At 33.1% G+C, this 17,731-nt stretch overlaps 1 protein-coding gene across 10 annotated transcripts in view; it reads left to right on the top strand.

Moving 5' to 3' along the window:
- Positions 1–17,731, top strand: part of cnc (NFE2 like bZIP transcription factor cap-n-collar) — a 662,445-nt gene that overhangs the window by 549,143 nt on the left and 95,571 nt on the right. For 9 of the 10 annotated variants that reach the window (XM_089239517.1, XM_089239519.1, XM_089239518.1 and 6 more), the window contains one exon: positions 7,396–7,848. In XM_089239517.1, the coding sequence (XP_089095643.1) occupies positions 7,396–7,848 (453 nt within the window). Of the gene's footprint in view, positions 1–7,395; positions 7,849–13,653; positions 14,325–17,731 lie in introns of those variants that run through there. The other variant, XM_089239525.1, reaches the window with a different exon arrangement.

Raw genomic sequence — 17,731 nt, 5'->3', positions numbered from 1 at the left:
AAATCGGAGATTTTGCATTTATTCGCAAAAATGAACAAAACTAACGATACATTTTTCCTTCAGGTTTCATTTTGAAACGAAGTAATAAAGTACTTAATTAAAAGCTAATATTTCAGTAGTCTCTCCATATCTCCTTCAATAGTACTTCCCTCTGCGAGTAGTAACGGCGTTGTAGGTACATAATACAGTCGACCCTCGGTTTACGAAATTAATTCGTTCCTGAGGTAGGTTGGCAAACCGAAACACATTTGCCCATAGGAATTAATGTAAAAATAGATTCATTCGTTTCTAAGACCCCGAAGATTCCTACAGTGTCAATTTTTACACTTTTTCACGCTCAAGTGAATAACTCGAAACCTATTGAAATAATCATACTGACACTAAAACAACTTTTTTCCAGAGAAAATCCAGACTTTTCGAGAAAACGGGCATATATGCTATACATGGGCAGAGTTGTACCCATGTCTTGTCTGATTAATTTCACCTATTAATCTCGGTGTCAAAGCTCTCGAAATTTCTGCCTGCAAAGCAATCTGGCTACAATGCGTTCCAAACCGAATTCATGGTTTTATAAGTCACTTGCTGCCAAACTTCATCAATAAGTTCTATGAGCAATGTGGGACATTAAAATGATGTTTCTAGAAATAGATAGTAGTAATTATATATGTGTCAGAGGTTATTGCAAAACGTGCTTCAAAAATTTCTTTGATGAAACCGTCCCAAAATTGTAAATGACATGCTGATCTATGAGCTGGATAAAAGGAGTCGAATTCGGAGGAATTGAAAAAATTTGAAAAAATCGAAATGCGGCCGTAGACACTTCAATACCTCCATTATCATTTCGAATTTAGTCAAATATTTTCTTGCTTGCGTGTTCGTAAACCGAATCAATTTTTGTTGTTGGTAAACCGAATTATACGCAAACCGAGACGTTCGTAAACCGAAGGTTGACTGTGTCAGCATTTTTGCTATTAGCGGGACTACGAAGACTTTGAATAACTGCCTTTGCAAATTAGGTAGTAGAATTTCATGTGCATGGCCATCAACAGAAGTCTTTTAGATGACTACTGAAAGTAGTATGATTCTATTTATCAATGACTTCATACAATGCCATAACGTTGCAAAAAATATTACCTTGGAGAAGCTTTCCAAAGTACAAAATTTGGGTGCAAAGTTCATGTAAGTGTTGTCACGGCGTCAGATAGGCCCAGCATAAAACCACTGTATATGCTGCAGAGGTTAATTTGTTGCGTCGAATATCGTGTAAAAAATAAATGTATTTAAACTCTTCTGCTGCTGTCAAACTTTTTTCTGTCTTTTCGAAAAAAATGGCTCTGACTTTTGCGTTCATGAGAAAATTATCTTGATGCGCAAAACTTGCGCGAATACAAATAATACAAATACAAATACAACGCCACAACAGGCAAAATGCCCAACCAGGTGGCTGAGGAAAAGATGCCCATAAAAATATGGATGTCATATATTTCAAAAATACAGCAACCCAATTAAAAATGCAATTAACACAAATTATAAACAAATATATACAAATGGATATATAGTTTGGTCCTTCTATAAATAGTCAATAACGTCCATAATTTTCGGATAGAACTCAGAAACTGAAGGCAACTGAACTCTTAATTCACGAGTTAGAATTCAAAAGCATTTTGCTCAGCAAAATCACGACCTATTTTTGCTTAAAATTGTAAATCTTCGAAATTTTGAGGAAAAGTTATAAAAATCAAAATTTTCGTATTTATTCATCTACATCGGCTAATTTCACTTTTATCGCATTTATTCCGTAAATATGAAAATTACGCTTCCTTAATGATGATATGAATGCAATAATATTGAGAATAAGTTACGAAAATAAATGAAAAAACACAAAAGTAAAAATCTGCCGCAAAAAATAGTGATTACAGATTGCATTGGAATGTTGGGAATATGTACTATCTCAAAACTAGAGTCATTTCGTCAAAACCAACACCAGTTTTGGAATCAGCAGCCCACTAAAACCTAAAACCTTTATCCTAAAACCGTTTAAGTTTCTTTTGTAAACCGATTTTTTTTTGTTTTGAGCAGTGTTATAGAGGATATTTTAACACTTCTAACGAAATTAGGCATTCCCTGTGTCTGCCCCAGTTTGGCTGTCTCTCTCTGAGGGAATTCGCGCGTTTTTAGTTTATTCAAAGTTCTTTATGACTTTTTTTCAAAAACGCTATAAGCGGGATCCGAATTGGACAAAAACCGAGATTGTCATGTAAAACCAACAGATCTATCCATCCTATTTAGTAGGTTAACTATCATTCTCCTTCGACGAAGAAAAAGTTTACCCCCCCCCCCGCACTCATGAGAAAATCTTCCGTACACTACTGAATGGAATTCACTGCACACACAATGTACTTACAGTTCCCGTTTGAAGTAGACTGGGACAGAAGGAGTCTTCTCCTGAACTGGGGTCTTCGGTGTACGTATAATGATTAGCTAAAATTTTTCACAAGCATCTTTATAGTTAATTTACTGTGCAATCAAACAAAAACTATAGCATTCATATATCTGCAAACTATGTCAGTCTCCCTTATAAAAATGTCATGGGTCTTCGCAGTCCTAATCTGTAACGAATTATGTAATTGAATTAATAACAAAGCAGGGGAGATTGTGTCTGAATAGGCAGGTCCAAAGAAGAGAAACTAAAAAATTGTTGTTTTAATGTAATTATTATACAGTATGTCATCAAATGGAAGTAAGTTTCTTATGGCCGTTAACTGTTCATGTTTCAAATGCCGCTACACAAGTAGAACGCGGGTGGGGCTCCAGCTTTGTGACCCAGGATAAACGTAGTATTTTCTTAACATTTTTTATTATATTTACCTTTAAATCAATGAAGCCCCCCCTGTCGAGAGTCGTTTTCTATCGTTTTTCGGTAATCCGAGTTAGTGCTGTGGGTTCTAAGCACCCATGGTAATTTTTGGCATGCATCCGACACCTGCAGAATCGATCAGAAAGCAAATTTATTTGTTTAAAACAAAGATGAGTACCTACTGGTTCGAAACACTTCCGAAACTCCTGATCTTAGTCCTTGGTAATTTGAGGTAGTCTCGGTGCCATTCACCCCAGATTTTCGACCAGTGACACAAGTAATTTTTCTCGAACGATTGAATATAAGCAAAGGGTGTCTGGCCTCCTCCTCCGGTCCATACTCCTCTGGAGCATTTGAAATAAATTTCTTAGTAAATGTAGTTATTCGTGCTCTTTACCCATTTTCGGACAAGTGTAACTAATGATGGTTCATCAATAAGAGCTGCAATATGAATCAAGTTATCAAGCATAATCAAGAACAATAAAAAAATCCTGGACCACAAAACGGGTAAGTTTATTTAAACGTGGGACGTATAGTATAACTAAAATTCAATGTCAATCATTTGAAATTACAAATAATTTTATTTTCAATTAAAAACACCAATTTTATTTATGATTGTGTTGAATTTTAAGAAAATACATATTCGGCCGCCGAGTATTCGGTTATTCGCTCAAATCACTATTCGTCCCATCCTTAATAAGACACTAATAGAATTTCAATTCTGAATCAATTAAGCATGAAGATCGCATGTATCTACTTGATATCTATCATTTCGATTCATTATGCTCAACTCAAAGATTTTTTAATAGACTACCTATTATATGCAAATGCATAAATATTAAATAATGCAGTGGATCCCGCTTATAACGTTTTCCAAAAAACTGTCATGGAAAACGTTGTAAACGAGAACCGCTTTAAATGGGAAATCTTAATGGGAATTACAGTCGATCCTGCTTATATAGTTTTCCCGCTTAGTACGACTTATTCTGGTGTTTCCAACTCACTAATTCACTCTAAGATTTTCCATTTAAAGCATTTCCCCGCTACAATGTTTTTGTGACAGGTTTTTTGAAAAATGTTATAAGCGGGATCCACTGTACTTAGAGTTGAGACTGCAGAAATAAGTCGTACTAAGCGGGAACGTTAAAAACGGGATTGACTGTAATCGGAATAAGTGTGTTTGTGCATAGTTTTAGATCACTTCATTAGAATAAAATCTTTTTTTAATGTTTCTGTCGAACTAGTTCACATGTTTTCTATATTATAATATTTCTATCCACGTGTGACATCTGTGAGTTGCCGTGATTTTTATTGATTAAATTTAGTTCAGTTGATGTAGTTATTTTTCTTTTCCCACGATATATCTTGCATGTACGATCAATCAATATCGTTTATGTATATGATCGTATAAGTGCTCATTAATTTATGTATGATTTTACTAATTTTCCCTCTTATGAAACAATCAACTTCCTTTGGTTTGACAATGCCGTAGTCCATGCACTGTGCTAATAATACTCAGGCGAGATTAGTTGTAGAGACCCTTCCTAGGATAGAAATCCCTCGGGATAAGGACTTACGATCACCTCCGCGCCGAGCCCGGTAATAATAATGACAATAGTTCTACTGAAGCTATATATTATTATAGTGTTGGTTATGTCGGCGTTTTTTTTTTACGTGTAGCAATCCATCACTTGTCAGTGGTTCAAAGAGGACGGGTTTTTTTTTAACTTGTTCTGGCGACTGGTAGACGACTCACGTCTTTCATTGTTCAAATTTCATCAAAAGTTTCTCCGCATGTCTTTATAATGTCCATCAAAGAGAAAATCGCCACTTAGCAGCTTGGTGGAAAAATTAGGGATAAACCGCCAACATTTTAAGGCAAAATTTGTCCGATTTTGACCCGGTTTCTTGTTGCATCCATTTTGTCGCCATTTAACAAGTTGGAGAAACAAATGGGAGATACAGCGCCAACATGGAGGGCGCGGCAAAATTTGTCCGATTTTGACCCTATTTCCATGTTGTCCGCATATGTCCCGTCCGATTTTGACTCGCTACCAATGCTAGATAGGTGTTGAAGGCAGTGGAGAGAGGAAAAAAAACTTACAGATTAGAGGGGACAACAGAAGACATGCTGTCAACACTAATCACATGGGGGAATACACAAGCTGTCCGATTACTAGAAAAGCTTTGTTTATGTTGCCTCCCTACTTCAAGGGATGGTTCAATCCGAAAAATGGACCTCACAAATAGCGAATGAATAGAAATATCCGGGCATAAACTTTTTGGGAAGGATGTGACAATCTTCTTTTAACAAGAACATGTTCAGCTATCGGACAGAACATAAAAATGCCCTGGAAAGAAGGCTTAATTTATTTTGGATGGTCTTGTTAGTGGTCGTTGTTGGGAGGTTTTACTATAATTTCCCATTATAGTTTGCAAAAAAAAAGGTTTCTAATTTCTAGGCAAAAAATATGAGTCAACAAAGATTTTGAAAATTATATATATATTTATAACTATGTAATATATAATTATTACACATATATTTTTCAATATAAAAGCTGTGTACTACGGTGCACAACAGCAATTAGATTGTTCGCCGCATAAGTGAATACGCTGGATAATCAAATATTATGTGCCAGAGCTGTTTATAACCATTTAATTGGGGTCTATTGTACTTAAAATTTGAAAACCACTTAAACAAGGAAAAAATACTAACTTAATATCTTACCGGTAGAGGGTGTAGTGATCGGCGTAGCTTCTGCAAATGTTGTGGGTGATGTGGGAAATCGAATACAGTAGGAACAGCATCATCTTTCATATAGAGTTGAGGACTTGTAGATGTCAGCTCTGAAAGATCTAGTAGATGTGTATATGTCAGCACAAAGAACAGATGCTTTAGTTGGATGCCAGACTTTGGCCACAGCTTCCCTGAATTGTTTGAGAACATCTGGGTTTCGAAGCGAAAACTTTTATTTAAAAAAAAAATGTATTCATTATCAGGCTTTAAGAAAGCAATATAAGCAATCAATCATTGTTCGTAATAGTAGCTTAACAATGATAATTGTTTGATAATTATAATACATTGATAACATAATTAGATATTATAAACATAATTAGATATTATAAACATAATTATAACACTTTGGTGATTTGGTTCATTTATGATTTCGCATATTTCGCTTTTCATATTTAAGCAAAAACTGATGTAATATTAATTGCATTTTACCACTCCTCACATTATTTTCCCAAAATTATTTTTACCAGAAATAGAAAAGTTTAGGTCCTTTGTTCCTTTGATTTACAAGGGATTATGGAATGCAATTTTTAATGAAGCATATTTGTCAGTTTTTCTGTCATAAAAAACTCTAACCCAAATAGTGATAAGTAATTTTTACACGATTTAAAAAAATATTTATGAGGTTTAAAATTCATGTGAAATTAATTTGTTATTTCGAATTATGCTCATTAAACAGAAATTGAAAGTGAAATGAAAACTACATGCATTTAATTTTACAATTTTAGTACTTATTTAATACCAAAATCAATGATTTTTTAACGTGCACTTACCTAATGAAAAAAAAAACCGGAGTTTATTTCTATCTTTTTTCCTTCAGTTTTCTCCATCGGTTGGTGCAATTATAGACAGAACACGATATCAGCGTTTGTGTATGTGCAGATGGACGACTATACTAATGAAATAATATGAAAACAACTGAAAAAAATACTGAAGATGAAGTTTCCCCCATTGTTCACATGCTGAAATAAGCAATGTTTTGCCTATTTCGCTCCGTCACGCCCACTTTTGTATTCCTCCGCGTCGGCTCGCGCACGTCTGTGTTATTGTATAGGGAGTCTTCACTCCAGTTTACTTATACCTCAGTGTTTGATATTACGTGCGTCGCGCACGTGCTGTATTTTCCTCTTCCAGTATTTATTCCTATTATGTAAACATACATTTGTCGACGTAGATCGACGCTGTTTACGATAACGTTATTTACGATTTACGTTAAAAAATAGAACTTTACGGTTTCATACTGCCCATTACCGTTACAAAAGGTAAATGTAAGTGTCACTTAGAAATTTAAAAATAACTGATTAAATATTTTGAAGTAATTATCTATATAATTATTTTTATTATAATTTTAGCAACCTCATTGATTATTGTTACTAGATCAAATTCTGAAGACTGCTCAGAATTATACCCAGATATGGATCGAAAACAATGAAATATATGTATTAGGCTTAACAAAACTGTAAAAAAGAAACATCAATGAAAATACTATAAGTGGAATAGATCTCAGCTATAATAGTTTACCTGTTTAACCTAATTTTTGTCACTGTATTTTCCCACCACAATGACTCATTTGTTTTCTAGTAATTAATATTTTCAATTTTTTGCTCTGTTTTCGCTTTCTCTCGTGTTTGTATGTTGCCATTCTTGATGAACACCCGGGTGCAGATCAATAAAATGCTTGCTTACTTAAATTTAACAATATTCGTCCGATAAATTTTCATGTTTTTATTTTCTTTGATTCCAGAGATGTGCCAGCATAAAGAAATGTGCAAATGTGGCAGGTACGGAACACGGAAAAAAAGAATCTCACAGCACATCATCAAAATATTCCTACGATCAATCATCGTACATTGATGCTGATGGATCTTCTCAAAATTCAAATTTTGATTTAACTTCACCCTCTCATAACAGATGCAACTATAGCTATTACTTGCAGCATAATCATTCTTATCACTTGTCGTTGTTTGATGGAAACAATTTCGCTAAGCCAGTGACAAGAGATAAGTATCAAACTTCTAAAGCTGATGAAGACCATAGCAGAGATGAAAAGCGAGCAAAAGCTCTAAAACTCCCAATCAGTATAGATGAGATAATCAATCTTGCAATTGATGAGTTCAATGAAAAACTTTCAAAGTTTGAGTTGACTGAGCCACAACTTACTCTAATCAGAGATATACGGCGTCGTGGTAAAAATAAGGTATGTTTTTCAAGTTTTGATTTTAAGTATGTGTAGTATTATGTGGTACTTGGCAATAGACAGTCAGTTATATATCCCCCAATTATATACTATCAAGCGCAACTCCTAGGATATTCTCACAATCCAACAATTTTGACAAACTTAAGATATCTCATTAAGGGCCGTATTCACCGACATGGTTTAAACCTGTAGTTACAATTTTAGGATAAGAGATCAACATAGATTGGTTAAAACCAGGGTTGGCAGGTTTTTGACACATGACAGTTTATGTCACTATGTATGTTCCATTTTAGGTTATCTTGTATAATTATTCCTAAGTATTCATAATTGAACACTCTACCTATTTCTTCACAATTGCATACTGATATAGTTTCAGATTGGCAGTGAGTGTGTAATTTTACGTGAATTTCTGTATTGTCATTTATATTTCTTGTTTTCGTGCACATAAATTTAGTTTTTTGTGTATTTATTTTTAATTTGTGTTTAATTAGCCAGTGATTTATTTTTGTTAGGTCCTTCTCTGTTCTTTTAACCAAACTATCTGTTTCTGTATCCTCAACATATAAAACTGTGTCATCTGCAAAAGATATAATGTTACCATTTACATTTAGTTTACTCACTTCATTTATGTAAATTAAAAATAGTATCGGCCCTAAGATCGAGCCCTGTGGGACGCCTTTTTAAACTTCTTGAAAATTGCTAATTTTTTTCTCTGTTATGACAGCTTGTCGTCTAGTGTAGTAGTATGATTTAAACCATTCTAAGATATTTCCTCTTATACCGGCTGAATATAATTTTTCTGTTAAAATGTTTAGGTCCACATAATCAAATGCTCGTTTTAGGTCCAAAAAAACTATTATTGAATATTTATTTTTATTTATTCCATTGTTTATCAAGCCCGTTAATTTTAGAATTACCATTTGTGTATTTTTTTTTTTTTTTGGAATCCATATCGATTGGCTGAAAATAATTTTTGATGATTCAGGAAATTGAGCAGTTGGTATTTCATACACTTTTCTAGAATTTTTGAAAAAATCGGGAGAATTGAGATAGGTCTATAGTTGTTAGTATCATTGGAATCTCCAGTTTTAAATATAAATGCACGAGGGAATTTTTTAGTTCAGAATAAAATACTCCATTTGTTATTGGGGAATCCACTAAATCCTTTAATATATCTATATGGTAGTAAGAAATAATTTTCATCATTTTAGGTGTAATTCGATCGCAGCCACTTGCTTTATTTTCTTTAATTTCTGCCACAATTTGTCTCAGTATATGACTTTCAGTTTCGAGGTAGAACATGGAATTTATTGATGTGTTTGAGGAACCTTCTTGTTCTATACAAATACAATTATCCGCGTTTTCCTCATCATTTATATTTCTTGTGATAAATTCTTGATTAAATTTATTTGCATGTTTATTTATTTGTCTGTTGGATTTTCGAAATTTGGTAATATTTTTTTTTCAAATCTTTATTTAATACATTTCTTCTAATAAATTGCCATTGCAATCGTTTATTCTTTTCACAAGCGTTAAAGTTCCTCTGGAAGTATTCGTTTTACCTTTTTGATATAAATTTCCAAATTTTTATTATAACTTTTGTACTCGTTCTTATACAGTATAAGGTTATGTGTGGATTTTTTTTGTTTTTTATATAGCTTTTCCTTCAGGTTTATTGTCAAGTATTTCCTTAGTTATCCATTGTTTTTTATTTTTCTTAGGGTAATTTTTTGAAACTTTAGTCCAGAGATTAGTATTTAATGTTATTATATCCAAAAGATGTCTGTATTTATTTTGTACTGAATCATTTTCTCGTATGCAATTGAAATTTATTTTTGATATGAATTGTTCAAACCTTATATAATCTATTTCCGTTATTTCATCATTTTCATCGTTCAAATTCTCTTCCTGTTTTTCAAGGAAGGTTATACTTCCTAATCAGGGTTGGCAGGTTTTTGACATATGGCAGTTTTTGATGGTTTAAACCGCAGTTTAAACTGTCACGTCAAAAACCCTCCATCAAAAACCCTTGTCAAAAACTGTCAAAAACCTCAAATATTGCTTTTCGATATAAAAATTCCCAATGAAAATGCACACGTTAATTGCATGTAATGTAAAGTGACTATGTTATACAAAGAATAAATATTTAATAAGATTCTAAAATAATTTTCTACTCCCGACAGAATTATTTTGGACAATATATGGTTTTTTTTCCTTATAAAATTTGAATAAAGCGTAATATGAACATTGAAGGAAAAACTGTGGAACGATTTGACATTCTTTGATTCAAGATGATTCTTGACCTTCCAAAATTTCTTCAACTGCTTATATATATGCATTGATATAAACTATCTGCTGTACTCTTTTTACAACAGATAAGTGTTTAAAAAAGTTTATTACATCATGTATGTAATGTTGATTTCTGTTATTATTAAATTATCTAGATAACCACTGATACTTAAAACAATACTCTTATTGCACATAACATTGAAATATATCTAGCGATCAAAATACTAAATTGTAGGACTAAAATGTCATTTAATTTGGCAATGCTAGCTTGTATATGTCAAACTTGGTTTATTCTTACTTTTGCACTATGGTATGGTACATTTACTAGTATTTATAATGCAATGGTTTTCCAATTGAAGCTGTATTCAAACATGCAAAACAAATGCTTGGGGTATCAAGTCTTGTCAGCTCTGCTTTGGTTGAAAATACTTTTTAAAGCTGTGTGAATCTAAGAATCTAATCACCCTGATCTAAGAAATTTTTAGGAGAAAATAAATGAGTTTAGTTAGTGCATTAACAGATGCTGCGTTAGAAATTTTATATGGAATAAAATTTTGGGCAGATCAGAAAATTTAAAATATCAAAATATATATTTTTCCTCAGTAATTATAATTCTGAATATAAAACCCTTTAATCTAAATAAAAATAAGTATTTTGTTATTTAACATATCTATCAATTTAACAAAAACTATTTGACATCATTGACAGTAAGGTTTTGATAGTTTTAATACCGAGTTAGTTTCTGGGGTCAAAAACCTAACCCTGATGCCCTATAATACATATTTTGAATAAGCAGCTCTAATCCACTTAAGAAATTGAACACAGGTAATGAGTAGCTTAGATATATAAAATATAATTTTATAGTTTATTTGTTCTAGACTCTTATGTTGAAGAATTCAAAATTGCAAATTATAATTAATATTTTGTTTTAATTATTGTAATAAATTAATGTTTAAAAATAAAACATTGTAATATGCCAAAAAGTAAGTTTTTCATCATGTTGTATACCTATTATGTTCAAAACATTATCAAAAGGCATTCATTTAGGTTTTTGACGGTTTTCGACAGTTTTTGACGGTTTAAACCAGTTTTTGATGGTTTTCAACAGTTTTTGACAGTTTAAACCAGTTTTTGACGCTTGTCATGTCAAAAACCCACCCTGGTTAAAACCCTGAATATAACCAATCCGTGTCGATCTCTTATCAAAAAATTGTGACTATAGCTTAAACTATGTCGGTGAATACCACCCTAAGACGCAAGGGTTATAGGCACCCAATATTTTGAAATAGTTCATTAACACTAGAACTACCGCGCTAAAACTAATTCAAGGGCAATAAAGATACTGTGAATTTAACTCGGCTGTGAACTTTTGAGATTCTTTAAATCAGGGGTGTCACAATTTCTTATTTTTGTTATTATAAAAACTTATTTCGATTTTTTTTTTTTTGAATAAAACGTCCCTTTCATTTTACTTTTTTAAAATTTATTTTTAATCCATTTTGATTTTACATTTGTTTCAAATAATTTTTATTTTAATCCTCGATTTTTCTATACTATTTCTTCTTTTAAAACGATATAGTAGATTGTAAAAGAACGACGGCAATTGCAGAAATATGATATGGGGTTAGAAAAGGTTAAAACGACAGGCAACGCAAACTAATTAATGAGACAAGTTTGAGATAAATAGAATTTCATGTTGTAAATAAAAATTTGATTCTTAACTAAATTTTTTCTGTTTTAGATATATTGTGGTAGGGTGCGTTTGAAATGATAATATTGATTTAAAAAAAGGGAATGGTTGAAATTTTCGGATCATTTCTTTGTATGGATGCCTTCATAGATCACGTGTTTGACAAAGGCTGTAAAAAATTTTCTTAGAACAAAGAAAGTTAGTATAGAAAACATCCAAAATCTATGTGGCTGAACATTACTATCAAGCGAAAAGACTGAATGTGTCAACTAGAGAGATTAAGGTAAGGGAATACTAATATAAATGATGACAAGGGGACCCTTGCATGTGTAGAGATATGCTTTTGTCATCAAAACACACATCATGGTGGGGAGGGGAGGGGGAAGAGACGGCAAGTGCCGAGAAGAGAAAAAGTTGTGATACATCAGGGGTATCACACTCACGGATAGAGGCGAGTCTAGTGTCGTGGGCCGTGTCACAATATATTATTAAATTAAATAATTAAATTAAAATTACGCAATAAATGACAGAATATTTGTGTTAAGGAACATAAGAAATCTTCTAATATTAGTGATAATCAGAATACATTTCACGTTTGATCATTTTTCTCACTCACCCCGAAAAAAATGTAGTAATAACAATAATAATAAAACAGGGTCACTCATCACCTTTTCTTTGGTTCACATCTTGATCACGGAATCACCCACTCGCTTTAAAATTAATCAAAACCATCCCTTCAGTATATATTCCAGAAACCCCTTGCCTAACCGTCTTAGCGCTTTTAACTATAACTTCACTGGTACGTGTTTTTTTTAAGGGAGTGTGTATGTGTTCTCTCTCTTCCAAAAGGGACGAGAACTTTACTTTTGGTTTCTTTGTTTCTACTCCTCCGATTAGCTGAGGGGTAGGCACCTGATAGTAATCTGACTTTACGATTGGGTCCAAAAATTGGGATCAAAACGGTGTTTTGGATCCGAACGTCTGGATTTCGGTAGTAATTCAGTAAACTGTAAATGTCGGTTTTTTTGACGCCAGAGATATAATGAAAAACAAGGCATGATATGGCGTGGCGATTTTATGTCATGTAAGCGCAACAATTAGGGACTGCTTCGTAGAATGTGAAGCGTGAGAAAAAAATATCTATTTGAAATGACTATGCAATCGCAGAGCATTTTACTTTTAATAAACTTGTATTTAATATTTTAAAGTGAGAATTGTGATCATGACGTATTACCTATGAGAAAGGGGAAAGAGTTTTGGTAAGAAATTTTTTTTATACCACATAATGATGGTGAGAGACCAATGGTAAAGGATGAGTATATGATAGGTAAAGTGAATAGTGAAAAATATCATGTATTATATGACAAATAACAACGTGATATAAACACAGGTAAAGGATAATGTAGTATAATATGTTCAAACAAAACAAAAAACAATGTAATGGTGGTATTCAAATTAAAGTGCAAACATAAGACAAATTGTATAATGATGTGTGTACATACGTTAGAAAATTGAGATTTTGTGAAACATGAGAGTAGGAAACTATGTGAGTCAAAGAAAAATAAAACTATATGTTATTAGTAACATAAGTGATGCATAAAAATAAAGAAGTATGTGTTGGGCACATGAGTCATAGTGAAAACTGAAATGAAAACAAAATAGTAGCACCCCAGTAGCACAACGATATAGTACAATATCTGGACCATATCGTTATATATCGAAATGTCAGAGGAATATCAGATGTCATAACTATGATATAGAACGATCTCGTCTTATATGGTGCAAATTATTTATTATGTTAATTGATCAAGTCTTTAATTTTTCAGCCGAATATGTATTTGATTCCATGTGAATAATCTCTACTTTGAAGGACAACAACTTGGGACAATAAATTATTTTAATATAGTTTGATAAACATAGATCTATATCGTGCACCTGACAAAGATCTATATCAGATTCTCGATATAGACCTGATATAGATCTATCAAAGACGACATAGCTCTATATCCTGAGCATGACATACATCTATATCGTGAACCTGACAAAGATATATATCAGATACACAATATGCTGATATATCACCATATTGTGTGCCTTTAAATAAAAATATTGCCTTGAAATAAAAATTTGGAGAAAATTTAAAGTCGAGTGTACAATTTTTTGTTTGAATTGAAATTAAAAACGTTTGAATTTTTCATATGAAATTTTGATTTTAATAGGATTAATTATGTTGATATATCAAAATCATTTCGTCAGTTATGATTGAATCCTTACTGTGTATGTTTTACATCGTAGATGTTGGTATTTTAGAAGGAGCGAGAACTTATCCACTCTAACTTTAATTGCCACTTTATAATTGCACATATTTTTTAATTAAAAAAAATTGTTTTTGTTGTATGTGTGTTTTTCTTAAAATTATTTATTTTTTTCCTTTGATGTTTTCATTTTTGCCATACTTTGAATTTTAACTCTTTTGTGATGCATATTTTTTATTCTGTATTTTTTGTTTTATTAGCATATAAATTAATAATTTTAAATAAATGATATACTACACAATACATTAATTTATTTCTTGTGTTTTTTGTATTATATATAATTTCCTCAATTATAATATAATTTTTCTATTATCTGCCTCAAAATGATAAATATGTCTCACAATTTCTATTTTGTAATTTTTGTGCAGACATGAAAATGAATAAATTTGATTGAAAATATAAGTAAAAAAAATATCACTTGTGATTTAATGTTATAATACGAAACTGTAACCAGTGCTGTAGTGGTGGGTTGGTAAGATACAGAGTTAGAGATGGGAAGAGTTCAGGGTACACGGGTTCAAGTCCACCCACCTCCAAATAATTACACTTTTTTTTTCTTCCGAAAGGGCGCCATCTATCGTCCAAAATGTGAAGTATTTGAATATATCACATTCACGATATAGATCTATTTATCTCCGACTATGCCTTTTTTAGCCAGAACGATATCGTGGCCCGATATAGATCTATATTGGAAACTGAAATTTTACGATATAGATCTATATCTTTGTGCTACTTGGGAAATGCTTCACAAAAAATGTAGGTAGAAAAGTATGTGTTGTGCATAAGTATAATGTTATACCAAATGATAACCAAATAAATGCAACACAAAGATGTAATTAATTCACTAAATCACTAAAGAAAGCTTTAGGTAATGTATATAGTGTCCATCAAATGAGATCACCATCTTCTCCAGAAAAAGGGATAGAGAAAAAATACTTGCAGGATGAATCCGACCTATTCTGCTGAACGAAAGGGGAGAAGGGGGATAGACGAGCCCACGTGGGTCACGAAACACTCCACCAACCCTGTCCTACCTTGACCTGTTTTCGCGTTATGGTGTATATTCGATTATGGAAAAAAAATGCGTCAAGTCTTAAAAGACCCGAATTTGTGAAGTTTTTGAAAGACCGATATGCAAAATAAGCACATATTTATAAAGAACAGAAAACATTCAATGAAGAGAGACTAATTTCATTGAAATATCTGGATTTAATAGTGAGCTACAAGAATAATTTTGTTTTGATTTTTGCGGTTGTCCATCCTTTTTATTGGTTAACGAATGATGCTTCTTACCATACATGCAGAATTTCTTATCGCTGCCGCACTCAACTATTCTATGGGATTCCAGACAGTTGAAACACAGTTTTTGAAGTGAGACTTCTTTAGCGAGACACAGCAATGAAATTCTGTGAAGGAAAGAATGTCTTCACAAAGAGTGAAACACTCAAAACTAGTTCCGTGCAATAACTGGTTAGGTTCCGAGAAGCAGATGGGTTTGGGGGATGTGTTTGAGAGATGAAGAAAATACAGTTGGTTTGGTGGAGGGCGAGTGTATTCAGTAATGGAGCCATACTTACGCTAACCCAGAGTTACGTGTACTCGGAGTTGCGATCTTTTGTGAAAAGTGCACATTTCTTAAATTCAAGTATAATCACGGGCGACTAATTGAATTAGTAGCTATTTTTAAGTTCTAACCAATAATTTTCAGTTTCACAAAATAACATAAAATAAACAACGAGAAATTTATTCATACGAAAGATAGGACCGTTAAGTGCTGAAGGAAAAAATAACACACAACTGATTCTTTTTCTTCTTCCCCGGAAGTGCGCGTTTTTTGCTAACGACTGCAGCGCCACATTACTCCCCTTCTAGTACTTATCTCACGAACTAATTATTGAAAAATATATATACACATAAGGACTAAATTATACATGCACTTATAAAATGAGGCGATTCGGCTGACGACTTACTTGCCTTGCCATAACGAGTCACAATGGTCTCGCTGTTTTTGACTATCACTGTCTGGAGCAATATGTGCTGGTTTCACTCGTGCAATGTTCACACATACGTTTCTTTCTTTGCATCTGATGGTGATAGTATTATTGCTCCTTGCAAACACTTCATGGGGCCAAAATATGGGTACTGCAACGGCTTCCTGACCACGACGTTGCGAAGGAAAACGTGAGTGGAATGATCAAGTTCTCTATGGATGATTGTTTTGGATTTATTACGATGAGATGCTGATATATATACATGCAGGCCGAATTTTCGAAAAGTGTTGTTGTAACTCGATGTAACCACGAGGATGGTAGGGTAAGACATGGTCGATATTAAAAAGCCCTAGTAAAACGAGATCGGTATTCTTCATAAAAAGTTACCCAACTCGGATAGTAAGCGTCGATGCTGATGATACTCCACGCTCATTCGCCGAAGAAAGTCACGTGTTAAAGCGGAAAAAAAAATTCTCCGCTCCTCGTGGTTTTTCTTTTTTCGGAGAGTTGCAGCCATGGACAAGCAAGTGAGGGAAAATTCTTCTGTTGAAAATGAAATCTTTGTCGCTCTTGTAAGCAAATATAGCGATGTTATTGAGAACGATGAAGCACATGACACCCCCGCCATCTTGGAATAGGGCAGTGCCCCCTCTATAGTGATTCCATGGTGTGGGAAAACAAAAAATGATGAGAAGGGTCCAGGCCCCAGGGCTAGAGCTCTGTTTAACCCCACCCTCGTAGGCGGTACATGATAAAGCGACAGTTTTGCTGCAAGCTTTTGCATAACAATACTCTTCCCTCCCCCCCCCCCCCAGTCCGAAAAAATCGAAGGGTCTCTTTTCCTTGCTTCTGAAAAAAGACTGTATTCCGCATCGGTCTTTTTTAAGGCGCTGTACTATCTTGAGAACATAAAAATCTCCCCGCAAAACTTCTTGGTTGGACCGAAAGCTATTTATCGTTCACATCTGACAAAATACAGTTATTGGATTGTTTGAAATCTTTTAGTAAGTTAGTTGTACGGGGAGTTTTGCGTACATAAAGGATTAATATTTTTTCCACGTAAATGAATTTTCAACATGGTTGCCCCAGTCTATTTACAGACCTTCCATTTACTCTTTAATTCATTTATTTATTTATTTTCGGACGCTTATAGTGAATCACCTGGAATAACGGAATCACTTCGTTTTATCCAAAAAAAGTGTTGTATAGAAAATTCACGTGAGAGGAATAATCTTAAATAATTTTTTTTTTCTAAATTAAAGGAAAATTAAAAGTTTGGATAGAAATTTTGTTTTGTGTAAAAGACGGTTCAAAGTGGTTCGTTATGTAGAGACGATTTTCATACATGTGTTATAGGGTTTCTCTCCCGTTATTCCGCAAATAAAATGCAATGGAGAAATTCCCTGGAATCTGAACTCATTTCCCGGATCCCTGAAAAAGAATACCGTTAAACTACACTGCTCAAAACAATTAGGGGAGCACATGGTTTTAACAAAATTACGCAAAGATGTATACCGATAAGTAATATAAAATGAATCAACCATAATTTAAAGCCTAGCAGGAAACGGATGAAGAAAACTTCATATGCAAATCAAAGT

The sequence above is a fragment of the Pholcus phalangioides genome, unplaced genomic scaffold (assembly GCF_987345545.1).
Source record: "Pholcus phalangioides strain wild (caught in Gottingen) unplaced genomic scaffold, Ppha-v1.0 ptg000011l_1, whole genome shotgun sequence".
NCBI lineage: Eukaryota > Metazoa > Arthropoda > Arachnida > Araneae > Pholcidae > Pholcus > Pholcus phalangioides.
This window is presented reverse-complemented; position numbering and strand designations above follow the sequence as displayed.